A 27,660-nucleotide genomic window follows, 5' to 3' on the forward strand; every position below is an offset into this window, starting at 1 on the left:
AGAAAATCACGTGGATTTGTTGTATTTTGTTTGTGTGTCATTGCAGGTGAATGGAGATGATAGTTGGCAATATGAGGATATTACACTCGAAAGAGGAAATTCTGGGCTGGGATTTAGCATTGCCGGTGGAACGGATAATCCACATATTGGCACTGATACATCCATTTACATCACCAAGCTGATTCCGGGCGGTGCGGCATCTGCCGATGGGCGACTTGGTGTCAATGATTGCATTATATCAGTGAATGATACATCGGTGGTGGATGTACCGCATGCTAGTGCCGTGGAGGCGCTCAAAAAGGCGGGAAATATAGTTAAGCTCCACGTGAGGCGAAAACGTGCTCCACCGGGTCCCAAAATTATCGACATTGACCTCGTGAAGGGGGCAAAGGGATTGGGTTTCTCAATTGCCGGTGGGATTGGTAATCAACACATTCCCGGCGACAATGGGATCTATGTGACAAAGATAATGGATGGCGGAGCAGCAGGGGTGGATGGTCGTATGAGTATTGGGGACAAACTTGTGGCAGTACGACATCCCAATGGGCAGGAGAAGAATCTTGAGAATGTGTCGCATGAGGAAGCTGTGGCCACCCTTAAATCTGTCACGGATCGTGTTACATTGGTTATTGGGAAGTCACAGCATTCAGTTGCGCCGCCGCCGCCCGTCACGGGTCTTGGCCACGTGAATTCCCACTCAACAGGTGCCGTCAACAACATCGGGCAGAATGTTGTGGACTTTGCAAATTCCACCGCAGGAGATCGCGCCCATTCACCACACCAAGGTATATACAATTCGCAAACCTCTTAATAAGATTTGAAATGTGAAATTGATTGGCACAAGAGTGACTTTGGGTGCTAGAAAGCTCCAAAAAAAAATTGTTATTTGTGCAAAAGGCACTGAAATGAGGAATTTATTAAGATGACGTTGGGATATCTCTGCTTGATTGTAATCACCATAAGAAGTTTTTGAGAGTCCAATTAGGATTGTACAGTGAAAGGTGATATCTAAAAAGCTGATTTATTTCTCTTCAAATATTTTAACAGCTCCTAATCTTGTAATTGTCATACAAAAGAAATATAATTTGTAAATGCCTTTCCGGATACGCAAAATTCACGTGTGGATTTTTTTTACAAAGTGTGTCGAAATTCGCGTAGATAAGATCAAGGGCATAGTTTCGGATGTTTTCTGTAAAACTATAGTAAATTAAATACAGTTTAAAAGAATTGTGCTTTTTGACGATTTCAAAAATTGACAGAGCTATGGTCATTCAACTCTTTTGTTTAATAATCTGTTCGGTAATTCAAAACAAAGTTCATTTAAAAAACATTTTTTAATCTTTTCTTATGATAAAAAATTGAATAAAAATTAATGAGAATTTTTTTTTTAATTATAAAATATTCTAATTACAAACTCAATTGCATTTTGTTAAAAGGCCGAAAACTTTTGGCACACCTAGCACCTGAAAGATTTAGTAGAATTAAAAGAGTTTTACCACAATTGACTAAATGCTGTAATTAAATTTCTTTCCTGTCTCTGCAGCACTTGAGACATCTTCGCGCTATGCTTCATCCAATGTTCTCGCTGCTGTTCCACCTGGAACTCCACGGGCTGTCAGCCATGAAGATATAACGAGGTATGTGTATCCAATATAAAAGAGCTATATAGTGGAGGATTTACAACAACAAAAAAAGCAATCACCATTGAGTGAACCATTGAGGGACATGATGGGTCTTTTTTCTGTTTGATTAATCATCGATATTATAGAGGTGATTCAATGGAAATTGTCACATCCGGAAATTTCCGGCTGAGTTGAATGTATGCATGATAAAAAAAAAGAAGAAAAATACGAAGCCGGGCAAGTAGGAGGGGGACGGCCAGTAAAATGAGCAATTCAATTACTATTCATTCACTCTCTGGAGCGCATGGAATGTAAATTATCAACAAACACCAACTGATAAAATGTGTGGTGTGGAGCTTTATAAATATTTCATAAAGTATCAATGAGAAGCTTCCATGAGTTGGGAGTGGATGTAACATTGTTCGTGAGTGAGAGATGGAAAGACATGTGAGAGTGTTTTACTATATAGCTTGAGGCTTGATCAAAAAGTTTTTTTTTCTTTTGAATACTTATTTATGGTTTTTATGATTTGCATACATTAACGATTTTTTTAGTTTTAATTAATCTAAATTCTTTCTTTTTATTTAATTTGAAAATAAAAACTATAAAGAATAAAAATGAGAAAATTAAAGAAGTTTTGTTCAACAACCATGTAAAGCATTAAAAAGCTTTGAAGCTCCAAAAGAAAATTGAACTTTTTCTCATACTCTAAACATTTTTAAGTAAATTCATTCAGTAAATACTTTGTATCTTATATCCAAATTATATTCAATTCAGGCTATCTTTGCACCTAAGTCTCGCCTTTCTGATTGGCTGCTGATAAGTAAATCAGATCAAAACATTCTCATTGGCTACCCTTTCACCCCTATTTTAGTATCAGGAGGAGAAGTCTCGATGTAAGGTTAATTTGAACATAGTATTATGTGCTTAATGACTCAACTTTTTGATCAGACCTCGTATACTTTTATTTTTTGGGGCCATATGGAGAATATTTTGCGTGTATACGGCATGGAGTGAAAGAGTACGAGGTTGAGTTTGCATTGAAATGGACTTCTTTTTTTTTCTCTTCATTTTCCTTCTATAAGTGTGTTCAACTTCAGCGTGTGTGGAATTTTTGCTCAATTCCAAATTTTTCTCTCCAACCATCTCACACAATCCAGCAGTATAAACTGAGAGTGGGAGAAATGATATTCCAATTGTGTTAATTGTTGAATTTCTCTCTTTCACTCCATTTTGCGGTACTTTTCATTTTTGGTCACAAACGCGCCACGAAATGCTGCGTGAAGTTGTATTTGACCATTCGGCGGTTGAACGTGCTGAAAATAATTTGCAAATTCCCGTGAGATGTGTGAGCCTTGAGTGAAAATGATGACAATTTTGCCGCATTCGTGAAGTTATTTTTTTTTTAGTCAATATTGGCTACCACAGAGAATGTTAACGTGCATACAGTTCAGCAGGAATCCAGTGAAGTGGGTTGAAAAGTAAAAAAAAATATATAAATTCATTTGGCTCAGATTTGTGATAAGAAACGAGACATGTGTTTTTTTTATTTTGGCATCAAAACGTTTGTTTGAATTACATAAATTCCACGGCATAATTTTTATTGTTTTAACAACAGTATAAAATAATTTAAGTTTTTGTTGTTGTTGTTTAGTGTGAAAGAGCAAAGTTGTGTTAAATGAATTTTTATTGGGAAAAGCGTTGAAAATCCGTACATTATATTGAGTAACTAAAATATACTACTCAATCAAATGAATTTTAGCTTCTGTACACTGAAAGAATTATGATTGCTTTCAATAGCGAATTTAATGATTTCCTGTATAAAGATTTTTTTATTAGAAAACAGCTATAACATTTTGTTTATTAGTCCATAATAAAAATTTATATTTGTACTATCTTGTAGATGTCATATAGCTTTTCCGTAACTATCAGGAAGTAAACCTTTTGTTTTCCTTTCTGTCTCATAGGACTACATAATTTTCCTACAACGTAAAGGAATTATAAATCAGTTATAAGATAGCTGGTACATGAATTCTCTAACTATTTATGCATTTGATTTAAAAGAGTTTTCAGATTGAAAAAATCAAACAAATAATTTATGTAGTTTACCGTCAAGATTACATTGACACCGTAAAAACATGTAAAGTAAAGCCAGAATGTGTGCGAAGCATTAGTTTTTTCCCTCGAGCATTGTGACCGTGGTTTTAGGAGATGGTATATAAGAAAACATTTCATTAGCATGTGGTATAAAAAAAATGCTAATTAAGACTTCAAGAGGTGCTCTCAATAAAATGAGTCACTTTAAATTCCAGATAATTTTGCAAAGAATATTCAATTAATACATTCTTTGCAAATTACTCTAGCAACATTCCACCAAAAGTTATTTGAATAAAAGTCACACCGAGAAATAGAGTTTTCCTGAAAATTAATGAGTTTGTTTTGTTTCCTTTTACTTTTTGCAGGGAAGTGAGAACAATTCAAATTGGCAAGGGGCCCCAGGGCTTGGGCTTCAACATTGTCGGCGGTGAGGATGGACAAGGTATCTATGTGTCATTTATTTTGGCCGGTGGTCCGGCCGATGTGGGTGGTGAGCTGAAGCGTGGTGATCAGTTGTTGAGTGTCAATGGGGTGAATTTACGCAATGCTACGCACGAGGATGCCGCACAGGCACTCAAGAATTCCGGACCCAATGTCACACTTGTGGCACAGTACCGTCCGGAGGATTACAATCGCTTCGAGGCTCGCATACATGAGCTGAAGCAGCAGGCGGCAATAAATGCTGGCACGGGGACACTGCTGCGGACGTCACAGAAGCGCTCACTGTATGTGAGGGCCCTCTTTGATTATGATCCCAATCGCGATGATGGTTTACCATCGCGCGGACTGCCCTTTAAGCATGGTGATGTACTGCATGTGACAAATGCATCTGATGATGAGTGGTGGCAAGCGAGGCGTGTCCTGGGCGACGGTGAGGAGGAAGGCATTGGCATTGTACCGTCTAAGAGACGGTGGGAGCGAAAGATGCGCGCCAGAGATCGAAGTGTCAAATTCCAGGGACATACCACTAATAATTTAGATAAGGTGATTCACAAAATCCATTCCTCCTCTACTAACACTGTCATTCATTCAATGCAAAATTGCAAGCAAATTTCTCATGAAAAGTTAAAAAATATGAAAATAAATTTGGAAAAAAAAAACTGATTAATTTGCTTCAATAAATGACAGCTTAACTTCTTATATCTTATTTAGAAAAATGAGAAAAATTCAAAATGATCTTTTTTTAATTGATAGTCAAAACAGTTGAAGAATATTGAGAATATTTTTTTTTTCTTCAAAAAGAACAGCATTCAAAGAATTTTTCCTAAATAAGAAACCTTTCAAGTTTTTTTGTGATTTCATCCAAAGTGCCATCCTTCTAACGTACCTTCTGAATTGATTTTTGTAGCAATCAACACTCGATCGCAAAAAGAAGAATTTTTCCTTCTCAAGAAAATTCCCATTTATGAAGAGCAAAGATGAGAAGAATGAAGATGGATCTGATCAAGAACGTAAGTATTTCCCTTTTACCCACACACAACATTGCATTTTACCTTCCTTGCATCCTTTTTTGGAAGTTTTACGTTGATCTTTGTACTCTCAGTCAGTTTAAAAATTTTATTTTAGTCACTTGTGAATGGTTAAATGATCTTCTTGCTTATTCTTTGCACCGGGTCTTCTCTATTATACATAAATTCAATTTTATTTTCCTATTTAAGTTTTTCTTTGCCATGGAAATTAAATTAGAAAAAAATCGGAGAATTTCTATTATTAAATTTTATCTCTAATCAAATGAAATCTGTGGCAGAAAAAATGGCTTTTTATAAATATTTTTTATTCTTAATTTTCTGTGTGTCGAAAAAGACGGAAAATTGGCAAAACTCATGGAATGACATGAAAATTTTCTTCTTTTTCTTTTGCATTCGTTTTGTTTTCTATTTGTTTTTCTCTCTATTATTGTAGCAAATGGCAATGCAACTCCAGACATTGATGCAGATCAACAACGTAAGTTTCATTCACATTTTTTGGTTTATTTTTTTCTTTACTTTCCATTCGTTTATTCATCATGTTACAGTCGTTGTCTCTTTCCGAGTTATTCTGTTTATTGTGGAAGTATATTATTTTTTTTAAAGAAATCTTTTACTGAAAAATGTTTCTTCTTATTAGATTTATATTTCCTAATGAGAAATGTTAAGAATGTAATGAGAATGTGATATAAATTCACACCCAAAATACACAATTTGTATTAATTTTGGGCATTTTTCTCTCTTTTCAGCTTTTATGTTGTGCTACACTCAGGATGACGCTAATGCTGAAGGAGGTATGTCGAGAAATTAATAAATGCATAATCATATTTATATCTTTAATGATGCGCTATCTATATATGCCTCGAGTTAACAGTGAATTCTCTATTAATTTTTATTACAATGCCAATTTATCATTTTTATTATATTTTCCCCTCTTTTCATAATCAACAATTTAAAACTTTTTTATTTAATTTTCTCAATGAATTTTTTTTTCACATGAAAGTGAAACTAATCTTTTTTTTCTTATACTCTTTTTTTCTCAATCAAAAAAACGTCTCTAAAGAATAGAAAATGTTAATTTGTTTTATACATTCTTTCTCTATATATTTGTCTCTCTCTCTCTCTATATATACTTACTCTCTATGTGCTTATTTGTTTAATCATTAGATAATATAAAATTGTTAAAATTTTATTTTGTCTCATTTTATCTATCTTTGTTAATGAGTTCTACTCAAACATATTTTATTTCCAATCATTGTGGTCGAAAATGCATAGTCTAATCCAAAAATTGGTCGATTTAAAAAAAAATTACGAGAATGAATGCAAAAAAAAGTTCAAAATTAAATTTTTCACAACAAAAGATTTAATTTTGAATTAATCATTCTACATAATTCTCTTGAAAAAATATCTTTATAACTACCTACTTATATTAATAAATTTATTATATTCTCTATCAAGTAATTTCGTGCTTTTGCAAGAAATTAATAAAACAAAATGCGTAAAGGGATTTGCTAGAAAGTAACCTAAATGAAATAAACTTCACAACACAAAATACAAAATCGACTAATATAAAAACACGATTTTGAGCTTTTTTGTACTTGCGCAGCTTTTATGTATTGGGTTTTCATTTATTTATATACATATTGAATATAATTCATTTAAGTATAACTTTTATTTAATAAAATGCCATGAGATTTTCACTACTCATTACATAATATTGGTTAATAGTATGTTGAGTAGCATGAGAAGCAAAATATTAAGAATATTCAATAAATCGCTAAAAAAGGAAAATTTTGCATTAATTTGAAAGTTTTTTGGTAAAACTTAAGGACTTAAATACAAACAAAACAGTTTTTACAGCATCTAAGGCCCGTTTATTTTGTTAATTTAAAAGGATTATTAATTACTCACTCAACAAATAGTTTTGTATATTTTTACAGGAGCCTTTTCTACTGTATAAATATTTATTAAAGGTCATTCATTGATATAAGTTGAGCAATGGGAAAAGATTTGCTCAAACTGCATCATGGAAAACTTGGAATCTATGAAATCTAGATACAGAATGGACCTTTTTTCGTTAATAAATATCATGTTCATTTAAAAAAAACTGCGTCAATAAAATACTTTACTAAAACGCCTCTAACACTAATCATGAAATGAATTAAAAATGAATAAATCAGAATTAAGATTAAATGTAATAGAATACCTTAAAAACTTAATAATATTTTGCTTATCATGCTCTTGTTTAAGAAACTATATCATTGGCGAATGTAAAGAAGTATTTTCATTGTTAAAATTTTTCAAACTCATCTTTATATTTATTTTTGTCTATATATTCGTCTCTGTGCTAAAAAAAATGAGAAAATGCAAATTGAGATTTCTTTATTGGAAAATTGTGTTGTTTAACTGACATGTATTACACGTAATATAATTTGCATTTTTAAGCAACTTCATTTTGGCATTTTTTACATGATTCTCATCTCACAAGATTTATATTTAAAATTGAAAAAAAAACTACATAATCTATGGCAAAATTTCTTCTATAGTTAGTTTTTCTTGAATATGGAATTGAAAGCATTATAAAAGTATTTTATATTGAATATATCGATATGATATTTTTCATTCTTATTGTTATATTATATACTTTGATGTCTATAGGTGTAATAAATGTTATACATGAAGTAGTAATAGTTTTTGGGGAAAAACCTTTTTATAACACAATGAAAGTAAAACGTGTTGCGAATTGGGAAATAATAAACAAAGTGTTTTCATGATATTGTTAAAAGTTCAAAATTAATTTATTTTTTCAAAAGAAAATTATATTGTGAAAAACAGTGAAAAATGCTCCCTCATATCCAACATATTCCACTCTTCATCTCGGCGTCATTTTATTCAGAGGATTTCTATTCAGTTAATTTTAGTTCTATTTCCAATATTTACTCATTTTTATAGAGATCTCATTATTTTTTTTCTTATTTTCTCTTTCAGTTTAATTTTCTGAATCTCTCAAAACATAAAATGTTTTTTTTTTTTTGAGTTTATTAGAAACTGAAAAAATATTATAATGTTCTATCCACTCAAACTTTCTTAAGGATTTTTATTATTGTTTTAAAATTCTCCTTTTTAAATATGCTTTTCAAGAATGCAAAATTGGTTTTGAAAACTTGAAAGAGAAAATTTTTTCTTAGATTGTTGGCTTTGAATTACTTTTTTTGTTCCTAATTTATTACGAACAAGTTTATTATTTTGAAAAAAATCATGTTAATCTTCTTTGAAAATTTTTTATTAGTGAATTATCTTAATTTTTTCTGTTTAAATAAATGAATTTGTATAGATTTGAACGAATTGAGTTATTTTTTTTCCTGTTTAGTTAACTTAAATTAAAAATTTGCTAGAAGAATCATAAAAACAACTTTTTTGCTATTAATTTTGTGGGTGATGTTACCAAAGGCGAGATAATCTACAGAGTGGAGTTACCCGATATGGAGCAGATTACGCTAATCTACCTGGAGAATAGTGATGCTGACTATCGTAAGTCATGCAAGAAATCTCAATCCACAAAAGAAACAGTTTCTGATCAAAATTAATTTAAATGAAAAAAAAAAACAAATAAATTTCTCTAAAAAAATTACATCAAAAATGCAAAATTTTTATATTTTCAGTTGAAGAAACATTTTTTTTAATTTTTAAATTCGTTTCTATTGATTCTTCTTTTTTTGTATAGAAAATAACGTCAAAAATTAGACTTTATTTAAGTTATAATTATGTTTACTTTAAAAAGTAACACTGCATCAAAAATATTTCTTCGCTGACAACCAATTGGGAACCAATTTACAAAACAAATTGGATAGCTTACAAAACAATTTAGAAAAATAAAAAGATTTTAGCATTAGACTTAGAATAGTCACACTATGAAACTTTTATATACTTACTTTATACAAAAAAGATACCGGAATGTGTTTTGCGTCAGAGGATTTATTGAGAAATCTTAGAATTTTCTTTGCTCTGTGTTTTCGTCTTCCTGTTTCGTGTGATCTTCTATACTAGAGAATTTTTTTAGAATGTTTCTCGGCGCAAAGAAAATGGAAAAACAACCAAAGCTTAGAATTTCCTCTTCCTCTTGTTTTTTTTTAATCTTATTTCCAGTAAAGCAATTCGCTTTTGTTGGTTGGTTTAAAAAAAAATGAATACAAAAATAAGCTTTCTCACGCAAAACATGCACAAAATACACGACATAACGAAAGAAAACGGCACACATAGAGCTTTACCCTGGTACGGAGATCTTCAAAAGAAAATTATGCTAATCGAGTTTTTTGCAAAAAATCTGTAGTGAAAAATAGATTAGTGGAATTTTAATAAATTAACACCACATAGAGATAATGTAGTATATACATTCTTTTTTTTAATATTACAGCTTTTAAGTTTTTTTTCTTTATCTTGTTTGAGTTTCCAAAATAACAAATAGCTAAAAGAAATTATCTAAATGACAATTTAAAAATTGATAAGAAACTGAAAGTGTATGATTAGAGAAAGTGATTTTTAATTGCTTGATTAATGCTTCTTTTTCTCAGTTTATTTTTTTTAAGGTTATATTGAAAATAAAAATTTAAATGAAAAATATGTAGCCATAAAATTTATTATACATTTAAGAAAAAAAACCTCTTTTAGCAGATTGTAAACTGAAAATGAATTTTATAGCTACGAAAATGATTTTTTTCTTTTTTTATTCTAATGCTCAATTTTTTTGTATAATTCACAATTCTCCCCGCGAATGAAAAGAATATTTTTTGTTATTCTATTTCCCAATTATGTTTATTTTAAGTTTGAAATATTTACACTATCTTTAAAAAGTGTCCTAATAAACAAAAAAATATAATTTTTTTGTTTAAATGTAGATTTTTTGAAGGATTTAAGTAAATAATTTATTTGCTTTTAAAATTTAAATTTATTTAATAATTGAGAGAGCAATTTCCACTTTAGAATTTTTTATTCTTTCTAAAAAAATATCTTGCAAAATTAATTTTAATACATAACTGTATTTTGCACAATTTCTTTAATTTAAATTATTTGTGGATTGCAGTTTGAAAAAGATTTTAATCAAGGTATCTCAGACATAAGTCATCAGGACAAGGCAAAAATGTCAAGAATAAAAAATCGCCAAAGTAACTTTTTATATCTCTCTGGGATTAGCTGAAGAAAGTAAACAAACAAAAATTCAAATTGTGACATCATCATTATATTTTTCGAAAAGTATTTTTTGGCGTTTTTTAATGTTTCAGTTGATTTTTGGAAACAAGTTCTTCTTTACACTCAATGATTGAAAAGTAATTACAAAAATTGCTACTCTTTCTTTTTAGATATATTTCTTAAAAGAATTTAATTCTGCCTTTTTAAAAAAAAAATGAAATCTAAATATTGACTTTGTGTCTGGAATATCTTGGTAATTTTCCAAGGTACAAAAATAAATCAGCTTCCAGGGATACCTTGTTTATGAATAAAAGAAGTAAATTTTAATTTTCTGCAAACTTTTATTCCCATTTACGCACAAACTTTCTCATTATTGCATTTATAAATAGAATCATGTAAAAATCACCAAAGTTTTATATTAAAAAAATATCGTTCTTTGTGTAGTTTATAATAAGTTTTAGAAGTAGGAATTTATCTTGAATTTATTGTTTTTCGGGTAAAAATTAAAATGATTTTTAGCAATGCTATATGATCGTTTATAATATAGGAATGTTGAAGAAAAAATGAATAGTTGCTCATGTTCTTCTTCTTACCTTTCCCCGTAAATATTTTCTTTTTTCTCAATATTTGTCCCGTCTGTTCCTTGTGTGAATGGCTTTCTCTTTTAATCTATAAGTCTTTCGAAAGACTCTTATGTACATATATAATAGATTTCTATTTGATTTTCTTTTCGGAATTTAGTAATATATTCCACAAAAGAAAATTCTTCAGAATATAACTTTTTTTTTCTTAAAATAAAAAAAATATCTGCTCCCTTCTGTGCCTCTCTAAAGTAGGAAATTATTATTTTTTTTTTTTTAGAAAAAAAGGAAAAAGGTGATTTTTTATTTTTTATTTATTTGTACCTTTGAATATTTATCCATTACAGCTACAGAGGAGAATGTTTTGTCTTATGAACCAGTACAGCGCCTTTCGATAAATTATGCTAGACCCGTGATTATTTTGGGTCCACTCAAGGATCGCATCAATGATGATTTAATTTCGGAGTTTCCTGATAAATTTGGCTCCTGTGTCCCACGTAAGTTGATCCATCCTTCTCATTTAATTATTAAATTCAGTGTCCTTTCTAAATTTCTCAACTTAATAAAAAAAAATTTAAAATAAAAACAGACACAACCCGACCGAAGAGGGACTACGAAGTGGACGGACGTGATTATCATTTTGTTGCGTCACGTGAGCAAATGGAGAGAGATATTCAGAATCATTTGTTCATTGAAGCGGGACAGTACAATGACAATCTGTACGGAACATCGGTGGCGAGTGTCCGTGAAGTGGCGGAAAAGGGGAAGCACTGCATCCTCGATGTTTCCGGCAATGCAATAAAGCGCCTTCAAGTTGCTCAATTATATCCAATTGCAATATTCATAAAGCCCAAATCCATTGATTCAATTATGTAAGTAGAAAATTAGAATTTTAATGTTTTCAATACAAAATTTGCACAAGATTTATTTTTATTAAAAAATCAAAAATTCCTTTCATTTGAATTTGCAGGGAAATAAATCGACGAATGACTGAAGAGCAAGCGAAGAAAACCTTCGAAAGAGCTTTGAAGATGGAGCAAGAATTTGGCGAATATTTCACAGGTGGGTAAAAAAAAGAAAAAAAATTATCATTGTTCACAAGTCATGGTAAGAATATTAAAATAGGAATTCCGCATAAACGATGAGTGCTAAAAAGTTATGATTGGAATCTCATAAGAAAGTCAATCGAGAAATATCGGTAGCTAAATTTAGACAAATTTTATTTTTGATGTTAGCGTCCCTTGCAATCTTTTCTGGAACTTGTAATGTTCTAAGCAGTTGTAGGGAGCAACTGGAAGTTTTTACACTTTCTTGCATCAAGAAGTTTCTGAGGGATGTTAGGAACTTTTTTTTAACATCTGGCTGATCCTTGATGTCATCTTTGGTTCAAAATCTGAGTCTATAAAATTGCTTCACTCAATTTCAAAGAAGACTTCCTAAATGGACAGATTTTGACCCTAAAATGAAATCAAGGATCAGCCGGGTGTTAAAAAAGAAGTTCCTAAGATCTTTTAGAAACATCGTGATGCAATGGGTAGGATGGCTGCACAAATTCCAGCCATTTAGAGCACTTTCCGGGAAGCACATTCATTTATTTCGGGAAGAAAGTATATTTCAAAGAGAGTACAAACTACAAGTTGCTAGTTGTAGGACTTTTTGAGAGCTTTCATTTGAGTCCAATATTTGGTTAAAATCGATCAAAAAAAAATCTCTGAAGATAAGGTCTTTTAAATCTTTTTTTTTATATTTTTCTTTACTTTGCGCATATTTAAATTATCTTCTGTTCTAGTTTGTCTTTGTATAAATTGGAACACTGAAAGAAACACAATTTCCGTAGGTTTGATTAGCCACAAATAAAAATATTTAGTCAAAAATAAAAAAAATCAATGAAATATTAGAATTTTCAAGATTTCAAGCAAATTTCAAGGGTTTCTTGGTCGCTGAATAAGGCTCATTTTTTAGATTATCTATAAATTTTCTTTTCTTTCTTCACAGCCGTTGTTCAAGGGGACAACATCGAGGAGATCTACAATAAAACAAAGAAGGTTGTTTGGAGTCAACAAGGCCCAACAATATGGGTGCCATCGAAGGAACCGCTATGACCAACGGCAACCACAACATGGACACTGCCACCAAGATCAAGGGCCAGGCCTGTCAGTCGATCTGGCTACAATCACTAAATTTCTAACCATTACACATGAATTTAATAATTGTTGTTTCGAGGAAAATTAGTATACAGTGCATATATATAATTTTCTTCCTGTGCGCAATGACGATCGCTCCACTGTGTGTCAGTTTGTGGAGAGATGGGCGGGTTATTTGTGTAGGACGATGTGTATGAGAGGAGAAAACTGTATTATTTTAACTAATTGATTTATCTTTATCGGTTTTTTTTAGCTCCATTGAAGAATTCTTTCTTTTTTCATTCAATCAATTTTATGAAATTAATACAAAAAAATTTACTATTGATTCATGATATAGTGTTAAATCTATTAGTATTTTTTCATCTACTTTTGTTTGTCGATGGAGTCAGTATTTAAAGAAGAAGAAGGGAAATAATGAAAAAAGATTTTTTTTATTCATTTTTGATTATTTCGGAAATATTAGAGGAACAATAGAAAGAAAAAAGTCTGCTGCCATGTCTCAGGTCCTCAATCAATCCGATTTTTTTGCAAAAGAAATTGTTGCACTTTGACTCCATCAAAGATGTTTTTTCTCTTAATTCTTCATCATTATTTTTTCTCTTATTTTATTTATTTATTGAAATGTGGACGGAAGTTTAAGGGTTATAAAAAAAAAGTTTATGGGGGGTTCATTTTTTAGATGGTTGACACAGTTTAAAGGCAGATAAAGGAATAATTACGTAGGAAGAGTATATAAATTAAGTAAACTATATATACACAAGATAAATATTTGTTGACGAAAATGATTATTAATTGTATTATTGATTATATTGAAAGAGAAGATAAATAAAAAAGGAGAAAATTGAAGCAGTGAAACCGAGAAGGGTAAAACCAGATATTTAGAGAGATCATGATTAATCTACTTAGCTAGTTATTACAAAAAGAAAAATCAGTAATTTATCTCTATTATGCATTATAAAAAAATGCGAAAAAAAATTTATCTCTTATGCAAATGGATAGAGGAAAGAAAAAAATCATGTAATTATCCCATTTTGTTTTCTTTTTTCTTGAAATAATAGAGAATGAAACCACTTAACGTCCCTCTCCCTTAAATGGAAGACAAAAATGAACCTAAAATATTTAAAGATAAAACAAAGTATTTAATCAAAAGAAAAGATAAAAAATGAGAAAATGAATATCTTGTCACCTCCTTAACATTCTCCATTTCACATCTCGCGCTCTTATGCATCTTTTTTTATTTGTAATTTACAAAATAGAAAGGAAAATTCCATGAAATTTTTCAAATCAGCTTAATTTGTTGCAGAATAATTTATTATTTTTAAAAATTTTTTCTTCTGAAATTTTTAACACCTGAAGAAGATAAAAATTTACCTCCAAAATGTCAAAAAACAATGACAGATTACACCGAAATTTAAATTCAAGTTTGAAAAAAAAACATTAAAAAATTATTTAAAAAATTACGTTGAATTGCAAAGTTTCATGGATTTAAAGAATAAAAAAATATAATATGCATAACAATCTTCAAAATAAAACAATTTTGAAGCGAAAAAAACTTCCTACAGTGTGACATTTTTTTATTTAATTACAAAATAATAAACAAAAACATTTAGACTTTACAAACTCTATAAAAGAAAAAAAACCTCAATAAATTACTCGAATTTTTCTTGTAGGCAATTTTTCCGAGAGGACAAAATGGAAATTTCACTATATATATAGTAAAATATTAGTTAAAATCACCGAAATTTTCGCAAGATTCTCTCCCAGAAACATTTTTTTTAAATAAAACAAAAATCATTTATTTTGTAAGCTTTACTGCGTGAAGAAATTTTTGACAAAGAAAAAATATTGTGTATAGAAAATTCAACTATTAATATAAATTTAAAAAAAAAACACGTTTAAAAAAATCACAATTTTTTCAACACTCTTTACACACTAAATCTTAACGATGCAAACACCATGTCTCGCGTCTTTTTGAAACAAGAAAAAAATTATAAAATAAAAGGAAAATAATATTTATTTAAATGGCAATTTAAAGAAAATCTACTTACTTAGATAAAAGTAACTTACATTTTTTGATTCACTAACACTCGCTTAGCAAAGTAAACTAAATAAAAAACAAAAAATAAAATAAACTGATAAAAAATCATTTCATTAAAAAAAAAACGTTTTAAAAAAAGTTTTTTTTCAGGAGAAATCGGGTAGAATTTTTTTTGGAGAAAAAGTCATTCAAGAAAATTATTAAATAAAATATATTAAAGAAAAATAGCGTATAGTGGAAAAGATGAATTTCTACGGGAAAGAAATATTCGCAAATGAGAATAATAAAAAAAAAACATTTATTAGAAAGATGAAAAATTGATCGCATATTGTTGTTATTAAATAATTAATTATTTTAATGATGAAAAAGAGAAGTTTTGATTGAAAAAAAAAAGTTACAAAATAAAGAAGAAAATGTATTCTGCTCAATTTGTGTTGTTTTTCTTTCTTTTTTTTTTTGCTTAAACAGTTCTTGATAAAATGAAATTCTCTATTTCTCTATTAATGATTTGATATTTAGGTGAAAGAAAAATCATTTTAATGTTTACGTGGAAATTGGGTCGCAAAATATTGATCAAACATTCAAAAGAAATTCTCTCACGGCTTTTCTTGTGCAAAAATTCCCATATAGAGTGCAAGAGAAGGCATTAAAATGAAGTTTACCTGGAAGCCGTGTCGAAAAAAGAAACCTGAACCGAATCCAGGTGCTATTCTGGATCAAGTTATCTCCCAATCATCCTCCAGTGCGTGTCTTCTGTACAAACTCGCAGACTACAAAAGGGGTAAGCTCTATTGAGGAAGAGAGCCTTGCAGAGCTATTCTGATGGATTTCTCTTTTGATCAGGTGGGGAGTTAATTGATGCCATCCAGACGGGTGGTCAGGTGGCTGTGGAGTCGTTGATTCGAGAACAATTTGGGGTTTTCATGTATAACGGCGGCAAGGGGCAGATTATTAATCGTGCTGAGTACCTTCGGTGGAAGTACATTGATAATCACGAAGTGAAAATTCCCATTGAGGCCTCCCTCTCACCCCATGATCCGCTGGGTAAGTGGCATGATCATAAAGCTTGCTGGCAGATGCAGTATCGTGGCTCTCTTGGCGAGAGTCTTCTGCACGTCCTCATTATTTGCGATACGAAGGTTCACACAAAGCTAGGGCGCATCCTTTTGCGCGTTTTCCCCATGTTGGCTGTGGACGTGATTGAGGGTGAGGAATATCTCGGTGCAAGTGCTCTCCACCTCGCTATTGCCTACAGCAACAATGAGCTTGTTCAGGTTAGCAGATCTTTGGTAGAACAACAGGAGAATATTATAGCTGCTATAATTGAGATCAGTTTGATGTGTTATGTTGTAATTCCTCCACAGGATCTCATAGATGCAGGAGCGGATGTGAATCAACGAGCAATTGGAAGCTTCTTCCTTCCACGCGATCAACAAGGTTACAGTCCAGCCAAGAATACAGACTACGAGGGTCTTGCCTATCTTGGTGAATATCCTCTTGCTTGGGCTGCCTGTTGCGCCAATGAGAGTGTCTATAATCTCTTGCTGGATGTTGGGGCTGATCCCGATGCTCAGGATTCCTTTGGCAACATGATCCTTCACATGGTGGTCGTATGTGACAAGCTAGACATGTTTGGCTACGCTCTGCGTCATCCAAAACTTCCAGCACGCAATGGGATCATCAACATGTCTGGATTAACGCCACTCACACTGGCTTGCACACTAGGGCGAGCTGAAGTGTTCCGTGAGATGTTGGAGCTGTCAGCACGTGAATTTTGGCGCTACAGCAACATCACGTGCTCCGGATACCCCCTAAATGCACTGGATACCCTTCTCCCGGATGGTCGAACAAATTGGAATTCAGCCCTCTTTATCATTCTCAATGGGACAAAAGAAGAGCATCTGGACATGCTGGATGGTGGCATTATTCAGCGCTTGCTGGAGGAGAAATGGAAAACATTCGCACGCGGGCAGTTTCTCAAGCGTCTCCTCATTCTCTTTGCTCATCTCTTCTGTCTCTCCATCAGCATCTACCTTCGTCCGGAGGGAGAGAAGAGTGACGAAGGAGATGTGGAGCCAACTGAGCCACCCGATGATGATGCTGATGACTACGACGTCACCACTATTATACGCTACTGTGCTGAGATTGCCACGATCATGGGCGTCCTGAGTTACGTCATATTCCAGCAAGGGGATGAGGTGAAAAATCAAGGACTCGTGGCTTTCCTGCGTCAATTACCCAATTCCCCGGCAAAATTCATCTTTCTCATCTCAAACTTCTTGATCTTGGCGTGCATTCCATGCCGAATTGCCGGTGATACAGACACAGAGGAAGCAATTTTGGTATTTGCAGTACCGGGTAGTTGGTTCCTTCTCATGTTCTTTGCAGGGTAAGTTGAATCATTTCAGCAGGAGTTCAATAAAGAAGTTAATTTTGCAATTTTCTTCACGCAAATAGCGCCGTGAGATTAACAGGACCCTTCGTAACGATGATCTACTCCATGATAACGGGCGACATGTTCACTTTCGGCATTATCTACACGATTGTTCTTCTTGGCTTCTCCGAGGCATTCTTCTTCCTCTACAAAGGACACCCACAGGTGTCACAAACACTCTTCGCCTCCTACCCCAGCACGTGGATGGCACTCTTTCAAACCACCCTTGGGGACTACAATTACGCCGATCTCAACAACACAACATACCCCAATCTGGCAAAGACTGTCTTTGTCATTTTCATGATTTTCGTGCCTATTCTGCTGCTTAACATGTTGATTGCCATGATGGGTAACACGTACGCTCATGTTATTGAGCAATCGGAGAAGGAATGGATGAAGCAATGGGCCAAGATCGTCGTCACACTGGAACGTGCTGTCTCGCAGGCTGATGCGAAAAAGTACCTTGAGGACTACTCAATCTCCCTTGGTCCCAGCAATGATGATTCTGGCTTTGAGCAACGTGGTGTGATGGTGATCAAGAGTAAGAGCAAGACGCGTGCAAAGCAGCGCAAAGGAGCTGTGTCGAATTGGAAGCGCGTTGGCAAGGTGACGCTCAATGCCCTGAAGAAGCGTGGCTTAACGGGTGAGGAGTTGCGACGTATAATGTGGGGCAGGGCAAGTATTAGCAGCCCCAAGAAGGTGACAAAGAAGAAACGTGACCCGAATGATCCATCCGCCATTTCTGCTGCTATCGACGTGATGGCCTTTACGCATGACATTGTCCTCTGTGGTGATGAAGAGATCGATGCAATGATGCAACAGCCTCCTGCAGCTCCTGGCAAGGGTGGTGTCGTCAAGGGTAGCCTCCACCCAAGTCAACTCCTCCAAACTCCCGCTGACTACAAGGATCCCCTCCGTGAGTTGGTCATCATTTCCGAAGCAATCTGCGTCACGGACAAGAATTACCTGGCAAATGTGCAAACTCTCGCAAAGCAGGCCACAGTGCTGGAGAATGTCCTCGAGGTCCCATTGAAATCCAAAGAAGTCCAAAAGGCACCTCCTAAGCCTCCCACGCCTGCACCAAAGGTTGCTGCAGGGCTTCAGAGTGCCGCAACGACACTCTTCCAGAATCCACAGGATATCATTGATCCGGAAAAGGAGAAAGCCTTCCTGAAGCAGCTGGAAGCTCTCGAAGACACGGATTCCGAAGCCTTTGGTGATCGACCTGTTCTCGGTAAAATCTCCCTTATTCGTCGCGCTAAATCCGCTGTGAGTCGCTCAGCTTCGGCAAAGAGACGACATGATGAGCATCCACTGTTTCACATTGCATGGGATGAAACTCCGGCTACTGTTCCCAATGAAAGTACCCCACCAGGTGGATCACCTCCCCTGCAAGATGATGGGATTGAGAATACAGCGTACGATCAGGAAGAGGATGAAGTGGTCACAGTGGAGGATGTTAAGAGGCAAATGGAGGCTTTCCATTTACGCCCCAGGAAGCAATCGGTTGACTCTCAATCGACCACTGTTGATAAGGGTCAGCGAGGTGAGGGTAAGGGTGCCACCGAGAGTGGAGCCTCAATAGGAGCAGCGTCAACATCAAAGAATGGAAAGTACGCCAAGGGGAGGAAAATTGCAGGAAGGAGCTCCAAAAATAAGTAAGTTGTCGACTCTAGCTTAGAGACTCTAGGCTAGATTAGTTTTGCTCTAGATACCATTTCCTGCCCGGGATTAATATTGATTTAAAAATTATTCTTAATCCTTCCAGAGTCTCCCCATCTGACGGTATTCCGGACAAGGCGTCTGAGGAAGCAAAAAAGAAACGCGGAAAGTCCGCTCCGCATGGAAAGGGTGAAAAGGGAGAGAAAGAGGGTGCTACCGACACACCGCCTGATCCCCTTGAGCCATGGAGTACCCGCGAATTGGCAACCATTAACAAACTCCTGGATACGGAAGAGGACAAATAGACACATAAAAAATACTATTTTACTCGTCTAGTCGAGTCGCTTTTAGCTGCAAACAAACTCATTAAGCACGTTTTAACGTCTGTTGAGGAAAAAAAAACTGAAAAATCATTCTCGAGGATTTAGTGCGGCTTTTTGTGCATTTTAATGTCGGTGTTGACTCGTGGAGTTTATTATCATCCTTTATGCCTATTTCTACTTTAATGTAGTTGATAGTTTGTTATAAATTTAATTTTTTTCTTCGCCCTAAAACATTTAATGTGATGAAATTAAAGCTCAGAAAAAAGGGATTTCAGTATCACAAATAAAAATAATTCATAAAAAGTTCGTCAAACTTCTTGAAAGGTTCACTTCCCGGTTTGTAAAAGTAGGTTTTAATTCCTTTTGGAGGTAAAAGCTTGTAAAATTCACCTCCAAAGTTTGTAATTCTCATTTTACTTCCAAGTTTGTCGAAGGTTTGTAATTCGTTCTAAGAAGTTTCGAGCAGTTTTTTCTCTTTTTAACCTTTAGAAATCATATGACCCCATCCCGCTTGTACTAAACAAATTGAAAAATTCGGTTTGTTAGACTTTGATTGCGGATCTCATCTCACGATTATCAAGTCCTGGACAAACAGAGGATGATGGTACAAAAAAAAATTCGCCGGAATTGTGGTCACTGCTTATTGGTAATGAGCTAGTAACCTCCGGAATAGGAATCTCATCCCAGGATTGTCACATCGCATAGGTAAAATGAAGTAGAATTAATTAAAAAATATATGTATGAATTAGAAGAGATAGTAGGTATGCTTTGTTGGCAAAATAAAGATGATTAAGAAAAATCAATACATCGCATTTTATCAATACTGTCTTCTGAATTTATTTTCACACTCAAAAATATTTACAGAGAAATAAATTAAAAGACACCTCGTGGGTTTTTCTTTTTTTTTTCTTAGTTATATTTTTCTTCTTATTTTCGCATTTCTCTTGCTCGTTTTTTAGGAAGTCAGCCTCTAGTATTTTTATATTGTTTTTTTTTTAAATTTATTTTACTTTTTTAAAAAATTCTATAATACAAAAATTTACAATTTTCAAAGTTTTCTTTTATTGTTGTTATTACTTCGTGTTAGAGTTTCACCGAAAAAAAAAAGAGGCAGTAAATATTTTAAATTTTATTTTGTAAAAGAAACTTATGCATGCATTTTCTTTTTTCATGTGATTTATGTTTGTTTCTTTTTAATTTAAAAAAAAATGTTCAAAGACGAAGACAAAAGTTTTGCTTTTTGTGTAAAATTTTTTCCATCTTTTTCTTGTTTTTAATTATTAATTATATCACATTTTTTTTTCTCTCGAGATTACAAAATTTTCAATTTTGACCATTAAAAAAATCTTTTTTTTTTTTTAAAACTTTACTTTAAAAATGTTGGCATTAGCTCAGTAATTTTTTTTTATATTAATAATTATATTTTATACGTATTAATTTGTTTTTTATTAAAAAGAGAGTTCCTCCTAAAAAATTTCATCATTTTAGCAAAAATCGTAAAAAAAGAAGGCACAAAAATTAGCCTTGTTTTGAGTGTCAACAAAATTCTTTTTGTAAGATCTTTTTTATTCGCGTGCGTTTTTTTTTTTCTTTTCAATAATATTTTCCCTTTTCTTATCGCCCATACCTGCATACTTTTTTTTCTTTCTTACTCGATAAATGGATTAAAAATGTAATGTTTAATAATTTTTGGTCTGGTATGAAAAAAATATTCATAAATATGATTTTTCCTTTCCACTTTTCCTTCCCTTCTTTCCTTCCTTCAATATGCACATGCTTTTATTTCCTATCTAGTATATCTTTCTTTCCTTTATGGCAAAAATATCCTCTTGGCAGAAAAAGAAATGTACAGTGGAGTTCACACAACGAGCATTGTCTTCTCTATGCCATTTCCTTGAATATTTGGTACAGGTAAATAAAATGTCGTTACAGGGGTTTTTATTGAGCAACAAGTATATTTAAGGAAATTCTCATGACTAAAGATTTGCAAACTATGAGAAAGCTTTCAAATTTTTTTTGTTATCAAATTTTATTAGTGTTTTAAATAAAAATTAGATGAAACATTTTTAAAAAGTTCTAATAAAGCCTGAAGATAAGAAATAGAAATTGTCAAACAGCATTATACTTTGGAACCAGCTAAGAAAAATCAACAAATGTTTGCTGGAAACTGAAAAAATTAAATCGTTTTTCTTTGCCTGTTTAAATGTGTGAAACATTCACCCCAATGTTTCTTAGATGAATAAACTATTAAATTAACCCCACGATTGTGCAAATTTATGAACATTTTTTTAAAAAAATATTTAAATAAGGTTTAATACCTACAAGAGTTTAAGGAAATTCTTTTAATTGAAAAATATTTTTCAGAGCATCCACAGATAAATATCGTAAAGAAAACAAAATCTTTCTATGTTTCATGCGGTTTTAAAGGGTTTAAGAATACCTACGAAATATTAGTACGAATGTTTCTTGCGCTTAAAGGTACAAAAAATCAATATAGTAACGTCAGAGTTTTTATTTCTGATTAAATCTTTGTTTATATTTTTCCTTTGATCAAAATTAAAAATACTTCTGTTTGGCAATTTTTGATTCTTTCTTGATCCTCTACAAAATTACGTTTGTTTTCTTTATATTCTCAAAAAAAATAATAAAATATAAGAGCATGAATAGGCACATTTATAAGCAATATCATAATTTGCAAACTTATTGCTTATTTTTATTTTTTAAAGCTCCTTTTTTGAGGATTTTCAAATAGAGAGAAGAAATTGCTCGTTGTATTGGTAAACCCCTAGTAGTATTAATTATTATTAATGCAACACAATGCTCCTCTCTTACCTTTGCAATTGGGTTGGTGGGGGACATTTCATTGAAGCATGAGAGCAGCGAGATTCCGTTGGAGGATGGTATCCTTGACGGAATTGAAGACCACCTGGATATTTTGTGTGTCCACAGCATTGGTGAAGTGATGATAAATGGCAGCTGATCGCTGATTGCGACGCACATTCATGAACATTTGCAATATGAAATTTTGTACATCGAGAATTGAGTGAGGATTGCCGGTGAATTGGGGGTAGTACCAGCGAATATCAGTCTCAGGATTGCGCACCTTGAGTGCCAAAAGGTCCGTCTTGTTTAGGAACAAGATGATGGATATCTTCTGAAATGCCACATTATTCACGATTGTATCAAAGATATTCTTGGACTCCTCCAGGCGATTCGTTTTGCGATCCTCCGCCAGCACCTGATCAAACTCCGATGTTGACACGAGGAATATGATGGACGTCACGGAGCTGTCGAAACATTTTGTCCACTTTTGACGTTGCGTCCGTTGACCACCCACGTCCACGAACAGAAATGGAATGTTCTGTAAATGAGACACACGACGTTACATTTGAGTTGCACAGTATACCACCCAAACAACCTCTCTCTACACGCCAGCAACGTGTGGCACGATTTATCGTGTATATACCTATATGTATTTCTAATAAATTCAATAAGTCCACGAGATTCTATCGGTTGTACAGTATATATTGGAATTTTATTTATTAAATAAGTATACCGCCAATGGTGAGATTAAATCTTTTGGCGTGGCTGATTTTTTTTTCATCTACCTCTCTTTGCAATTTCAATGAAAATGAAAGTGATCTCATTGGCTGGATTAGAGAATAAAAATATTAAAAAGAGTTCTATATTCCTCTCTAAGTTAACCTTCATTCATACCTCTGGGCGTGAATATTTTCTTTTTAATCATCTCGTTTAGTTGATTTTCATTGCTAATTTTTTAATTTTTATTTCAAAATCTAAGAAATGCAGCATTTTTTGATTTATTCCTTTATAATTTATCAACTTCCACGACGGACAAAGTTATTTTTCTTGTAAAACTTGAAAATTATCAATCCATAAAATCATTTTTGCTTCAATATTACTACAAATTTCTCTTCGTGTTTTTTTTTGCAATTCATTCATGTTCAATATCTTGTCTATACATCATTTAGTAGAGAGACCCTTTAAGAAAATACTTAAATATCATTCTGTGCGAATAAATAAAGCGGAAAAGCACTCACCTGTATTCGAATTGTGAACTCATAGACACCCTTCGTCGCCTTCCGACAGTGAAGAATGTCTTTCGTTGATGGAACATAGTCGAATCTCGCTATTCGTTCCAATTCATCGAGAAAGTAGCTCACAGAGTCACTCTGAAATTACACAGAGAATACGTGAAAAAAAAAGAAGTCAGCGGAAAAGCCCGTAAACACCCCATTAGTCACAAAAAAAACTACTCAATGCCAAAGAGAGGGAGACGCATGAACGTACAATTTGAAATTCTCTCCGTCTATCATAGGCCTTCTTTATGGCTCTATCCTGCCACAGGACGTGAATTGTTGGTGTATATTGGGCAAATTGTTCCTGATCAATGCCAGTCCCATGGAAGAGTTTCACTTTATTTGCTGCCAATTCCGATGTTGGATGCTCCCATGGAATATCCAATTTTTCTCTTGCATCCACGAGAACTTGCATCCCTGAAAGTCAAGAGAAGTAGAGATTTATTAGTTATTTTGTTTTACGAACAATTTATTAGAATGGAAAAATGTCTTGACACCCAAATTCAGGCGCCAAGTGGAAATTTCGTGAATATAATTTAATTATCTCTCTCCCCTCTCTCTCTCAAATAGAAGGCACGAGTTAATAAAAACATCTTGCGGTCCCCCCTTTCAAAACAACACTTAAGGGTCAATTATTGCACAAGAAAAAGGCACATGGTGAATATAAATCTTAAGTGAAAAATGTGTGAATTAATCAATTTAAGTGAATTATACATTCGTTTTTGCACACTTCATTGATTTATTCTCGTTCCCGAAAGAATTGCAATTCTTTTTGGCAATTCAAATAGTTCTCTCCCTCTTTATAATTCAATTGCGGTTAACTTTTCCTGTTCTACAAAAGCCCCAATTTGTGGAGAGAAAGAATATTGTTATCATCACTCATTCAATTTAATTTGTGCACAGCAACTGCGAGAGAAAGAATAAAACTCAAGCAATTAAGAACAATATTTTTTTAAGAGGAAATTAAGCAAAGAATTGTTGAAAGTTTACTCAAAGAATATTTCCACAGAAGTTAGTGTAGAGGAAATGTTCTTTATTTGAATGCACCTAATCACACGCTTTGCTTCAATTTGCAAGGCAATAACAGCGAGAAATGAGAAATTTATTTATCTGCATAAGTTGGTTTTAATAGGAAAAAGGTGGGAATGGTTGATTTGTATCAGAAAATCACTAAAAATGAATGCTATGAAAATTTATTTAGCAATAATCTGTGAATTTAACGGACAACGTTATGAGAATCCTAATTAGAACCTCGTTGGACTTATTTAGCATGAAAAAATGTTTTTTGACAAATAATGCAAATTGGGCTGTCAACGTTTTTATTAACAAGAGCTGGAAATTACCAGAATTTTTATCAATTTTTTTTCAATTTACAATGCAAAAGTAGATAAATAGAATTCAAATAGGGTGAATAGGATCATAAAAGAAAGTTTTTAGATCACGAAAAGATACCTATGTAAAAATAAAATGGCAAGTTAAATTCAAATGGAAATAAAATAAACTTATTTGATTTTTTTAAGCAAAGCCTAAAGAAACATCTAAATTTATCGAAACGTCACTAAAATGACTTAAAGTCTGTTGAATAAAATTTAAAAAAAAACTGAGAACGAAAAAATTTAAGAAAACGTTTAAAAAAAGGAATTCTTTATCCCTTTCCACACAAAAAACATTTCTTAAAACATTTTTTAATCTCTTTAATTTATTTATTTTTTAATAAAACGTACCGGATGTGCCCATATTTTTCATCGTGGTCTTTTTCACGCAAATTTCTGCAAATTAGCACTTTGGGTGTTATATATTTTAGAGCCCTTCTTCGCGCGGAAAATCTCCCCGAATTCGCACTTATGGGTGTGTTATGCCTCCCCTCCCACTGCATTGGGAAATGCGAAGAAAACACGCAATCGGTGTGTGATACCGCAGCATTGGCAGCATTTACCACTTCCAACTGCTCTTTATAATGCCGCGGATGCAATTTCCGGACGAGACGCTCATATTCTTCTTGGTGCGAGTGAAAGTTTTCTTTGTCACCACCATCCAGGATGTTGGACTGTTTTTTTCTTCACACTCACACCGTTGCGATAATAAAAAAGATATTGAAAGTGCGTCTCTGTTGAATTTTATGACTTGGTAGAAATAAATGGCGTATTATTTGGTTCTTCTGCTTATTTTATTTTTACGATCAATTAATAAAGCGCGAGGATTGAAACTTGAACGCAGTATGTACTTTTTCTAGGTCAAATTTAGGGGTTTTCCGGTGCATTGTCTGAGAGAATTCTGCGGTGCTTTCGCTTTGTCCAAGAATTTTCTGAGGGGTGGGTGTGAAAAGTATTCTTCTCATTGAATTTGTGAATGAAAGGAGGCACAATTAAATCCTACAAGTGGTTGATTGATTTTTTTTCTTCTTTGAATCAGCCACTGAATGTTCTACCACGAAGGGAACTCAAAAGCCACAGAGAGGAATGGGGAGTAATCCACAAGGGGATGGAAATGCATGCATACATAGTAAATTCTCACCTTTGATAATATTCTGGTAAATGACCAGCTGATACTCCCGAATCAGCTCTGCTTCGAATTTGACGTTGTGGATGATTCGCATTTGCTTGAGGAATGTGGATTTGCCTGATTCACCAGCACCGAGAAGAAGTAATTTAACCTGGGGTGTAGATAACAAAAATATTGTTATTTATTTCTGCGGGCATGTGACGAGGGCAAGAGTGGAGGAAGAGGTCGAAAAAAGCACAACAATGATGTCAATTGTGCTGACTCTTCAGGGCACACACAAGGAATTTCTCATCCAAATTGCTTGCGCGCCCCTCTCTGTGAGGAATGGAATACCTCACCTGTCTCCGGAAGGCATGCTTGTCCTTCTCCAGGAGCTTATCAATCTCACGCGACTTGTACCGCTGCTCCAGCTCCTCTGTGCTAAAGTGTATCCTCAGAAGATTTGTGAAGATATCATTGAAGCATTTTGTGCAGGAGGCCATTTTCACAACTTTGCTCCCCCTTGTCCCACTGCTGATTTTCACTATTTTTGCTTTTTTCACTGCCACCCTTCACATTTGCACCATTCTATTCTACACGTTTGCACACACGAGATTCCCAATAAGATGTTTCGGCACAATTCTACATGACTTTCAAAATAATATCCATGGAAAATGAGTGAAAAATATGCAAAAATAATATTCGGTTTTCTTCCCTTTTGACAATTCGCTCCAAACCCAGCGGACAACTTCTCGGCAACTTCCACTCAACTGGAGAAATTCCACGGAATTATCTGTACATTTCCTACGTTAACACGTTGTGCTCAGAAATTATTTCTTACGTGTCGTGTAAAAAATATTTTAATACATACCTTCTTCTGCAATTCTCTGCCTTTTCCAAGAAATAAATTTATCAAGCTTAAAAATAAAAAAATATATTTTTTTAAAAAATGTTTCGTGCACTTCGTGCAGAATTAAAAAAAAATCACCAGTGGAATTGTGATTTAGTAAAATATTTTACGGTTCACATCTCTAAAAACCTTTTAAAGTCAGTAAGTATGCGATATGAATAATAAAACTGGCTTTTCTAAACCTTCAAAAGTTATTTCTTTCCCTCCAAAAATATCTGGGGCTCACAAAAGCTTTTTCGCCCGCCACCAGAAACCCCACAATTGGACAATTGAAAAAAAACCGTAAAATTAAGTGAAGAGTAAATAAAAAAAGCTGTGTCTGAAAGAAACACAGCTAAAAATACTAAATGCATTTCTTACAAAATAAAATCGTTTACAACAAAAACGCCAAAAGAGCCAAGAATGATTTATTAAAAAAAAAAAAGTTGTTCTCATGTAGAAGATGTGATTTTTGGTCCAGAGGTCTCGAAAAATTCCACTACATATCAGTAAAACACAGATTTTATTAATGATGATCTCAAATTCTGAAGCAGATAAAACAGGGAGGATCGAAATCTTTAGTCTTCTGAAGATCGACTGATCATTTTGACTGAAACTGTTGCAACAGTCGCAACA

The 27,660-nt window shown here is 33.3% G+C and overlaps 3 protein-coding genes across 20 annotated transcripts in view; 2 read left to right on the forward strand and 1 right to left on the reverse strand.

Annotated features, from left to right (window-relative positions):
* The window catches only part of LOC129789590 (disks large 1 tumor suppressor protein), a 45,429-nt gene extending 29,866 nt beyond the window's left edge, over positions 1-15,563 (forward strand). For 6 of the 14 annotated variants that reach the window (XM_055826493.1, XM_055826497.1, XM_055826496.1 and 3 more), the window contains 10 exons: positions 47-785; positions 1,544-1,637; positions 4,085-4,703; positions 5,068-5,170; positions 5,622-5,663; positions 5,935-5,979; positions 11,301-11,450; positions 11,543-11,825; positions 11,924-12,015; positions 12,949-15,563. In XM_055826493.1, coding sequence (XP_055682468.1) covers positions 47-785; positions 1,544-1,637; positions 4,085-4,703; positions 5,068-5,170; positions 5,622-5,663; positions 5,935-5,979; positions 11,301-11,450; positions 11,543-11,825; positions 11,924-12,015; positions 12,949-13,055 — 2,274 coding nt within the window. In that variant the 3' untranslated portion in view covers positions 13,056-15,563. Of the gene's footprint in view, positions 1-46; positions 786-1,543; positions 1,638-4,084; positions 4,704-5,067; positions 5,171-5,621; positions 5,664-5,934; positions 5,980-8,173; positions 8,524-8,635; positions 8,788-11,300; positions 11,451-11,542; positions 11,826-11,923; positions 12,016-12,948 lie in introns of those variants that run through there. The other 8 variants (XM_055826494.1, XM_055826495.1, XM_055826498.1 and 5 more) reach the window with 5 other exon arrangements.
* Positions 15,564-15,657: 94 nt separating this feature from the next.
* On the forward strand, positions 15,658-20,357 carry LOC129789581 (uncharacterized). Of its 2 annotated transcripts, XM_055826473.1 has the most exons (5): positions 15,658-15,916; positions 15,979-16,409; positions 16,500-17,524; positions 17,593-19,227; positions 19,338-20,357. In XM_055826473.1, exons 1-5 carry the CDS (start codon positions 15,787-15,789, stop codon positions 19,534-19,536), a joined length of 3,420 nt encoding a protein of 1,139 aa, XP_055682448.1. In that variant the 5' UTR covers positions 15,658-15,786; the 3' UTR covers positions 19,537-20,357. The 2 variants fall into 2 exon arrangements, with proteins under 2 accessions (XP_055682448.1, XP_055682447.1); XM_055826472.1 differs by having other exon boundaries at positions 15,979-17,524.
* A 313-nt stretch (positions 20,358-20,670) lies between these two features.
* LOC129789710 (guanine nucleotide-binding protein subunit alpha homolog) lies at positions 20,671-26,886 on the reverse strand. 4 transcript variants are annotated; one of them, XM_055826725.1, is made up of 6 exons: positions 26,495-26,886; positions 26,169-26,307; positions 23,866-24,071; positions 23,616-23,747; positions 22,387-22,915; positions 20,671-21,362 (listed from the first exon to the last, which is right to left on the reverse strand). In XM_055826725.1, exons 1-5 carry the CDS (start codon positions 26,636-26,638, stop codon positions 22,415-22,417), a joined length of 1,122 nt encoding a protein of 373 aa, XP_055682700.1. In that variant the 5' UTR covers positions 26,639-26,886; the 3' UTR covers positions 20,671-21,362; positions 22,387-22,414. The 4 variants fall into 4 exon arrangements, with proteins under 4 accessions (XP_055682700.1, XP_055682699.1, XP_055682698.1 ...); XM_055826724.1 differs by having other exon boundaries at positions 20,671-21,382; positions 26,495-26,885; XM_055826723.1 differs by having other exon boundaries at positions 20,671-21,447; positions 26,495-26,885.
* Between the last annotated feature and the right edge of the window lie 774 nt (positions 26,887-27,660).

The sequence above is a fragment of the Lutzomyia longipalpis genome, chromosome 2 (genome assembly GCF_024334085.1).
Source record: "Lutzomyia longipalpis isolate SR_M1_2022 chromosome 2, ASM2433408v1".
NCBI lineage: Eukaryota > Metazoa > Arthropoda > Insecta > Diptera > Psychodidae > Lutzomyia > Lutzomyia longipalpis.

Coding starts and splice junctions, on each gene's coding strand:
- LOC129789581 (XM_055826472.1), top strand. CDS start 15,787: ATGAAGTTTACCTGGAAGCCGTGTCGAAAAAAGAAACCTGAACCGAAT. Junction 15,917..15,978: donor ACTCGCAGACTACAAAAGGG/GTAAGCTCTATT, acceptor TCTTTTGATCAG/GTGGGGAGTTAATTGATGCC. Junction 17,525..17,592: donor CTTCTCATGTTCTTTGCAGG/GTAAGTTGAATC, acceptor TCACGCAAATAG/CGCCGTGAGATTAACAGGAC.
- LOC129789710 (XM_055826725.1), bottom strand. CDS start 26,638: ATGGCCTCCTGCACAAAATGCTTCAATGATATCTTCACAAATCTTCTG. Junction 26,308..26,494: donor AGCATGCCTTCCGGAGACAG/GTGAGGTATTCC, acceptor TCTACACCCCAG/GTTAAATTACTTCTTCTCGG. Junction 24,072..26,168: donor TTACCAGAATATTATCAAAG/GTGAGAATTTAC, acceptor CTTGACTTTCAG/GGATGCAAGTTCTCGTGGAT.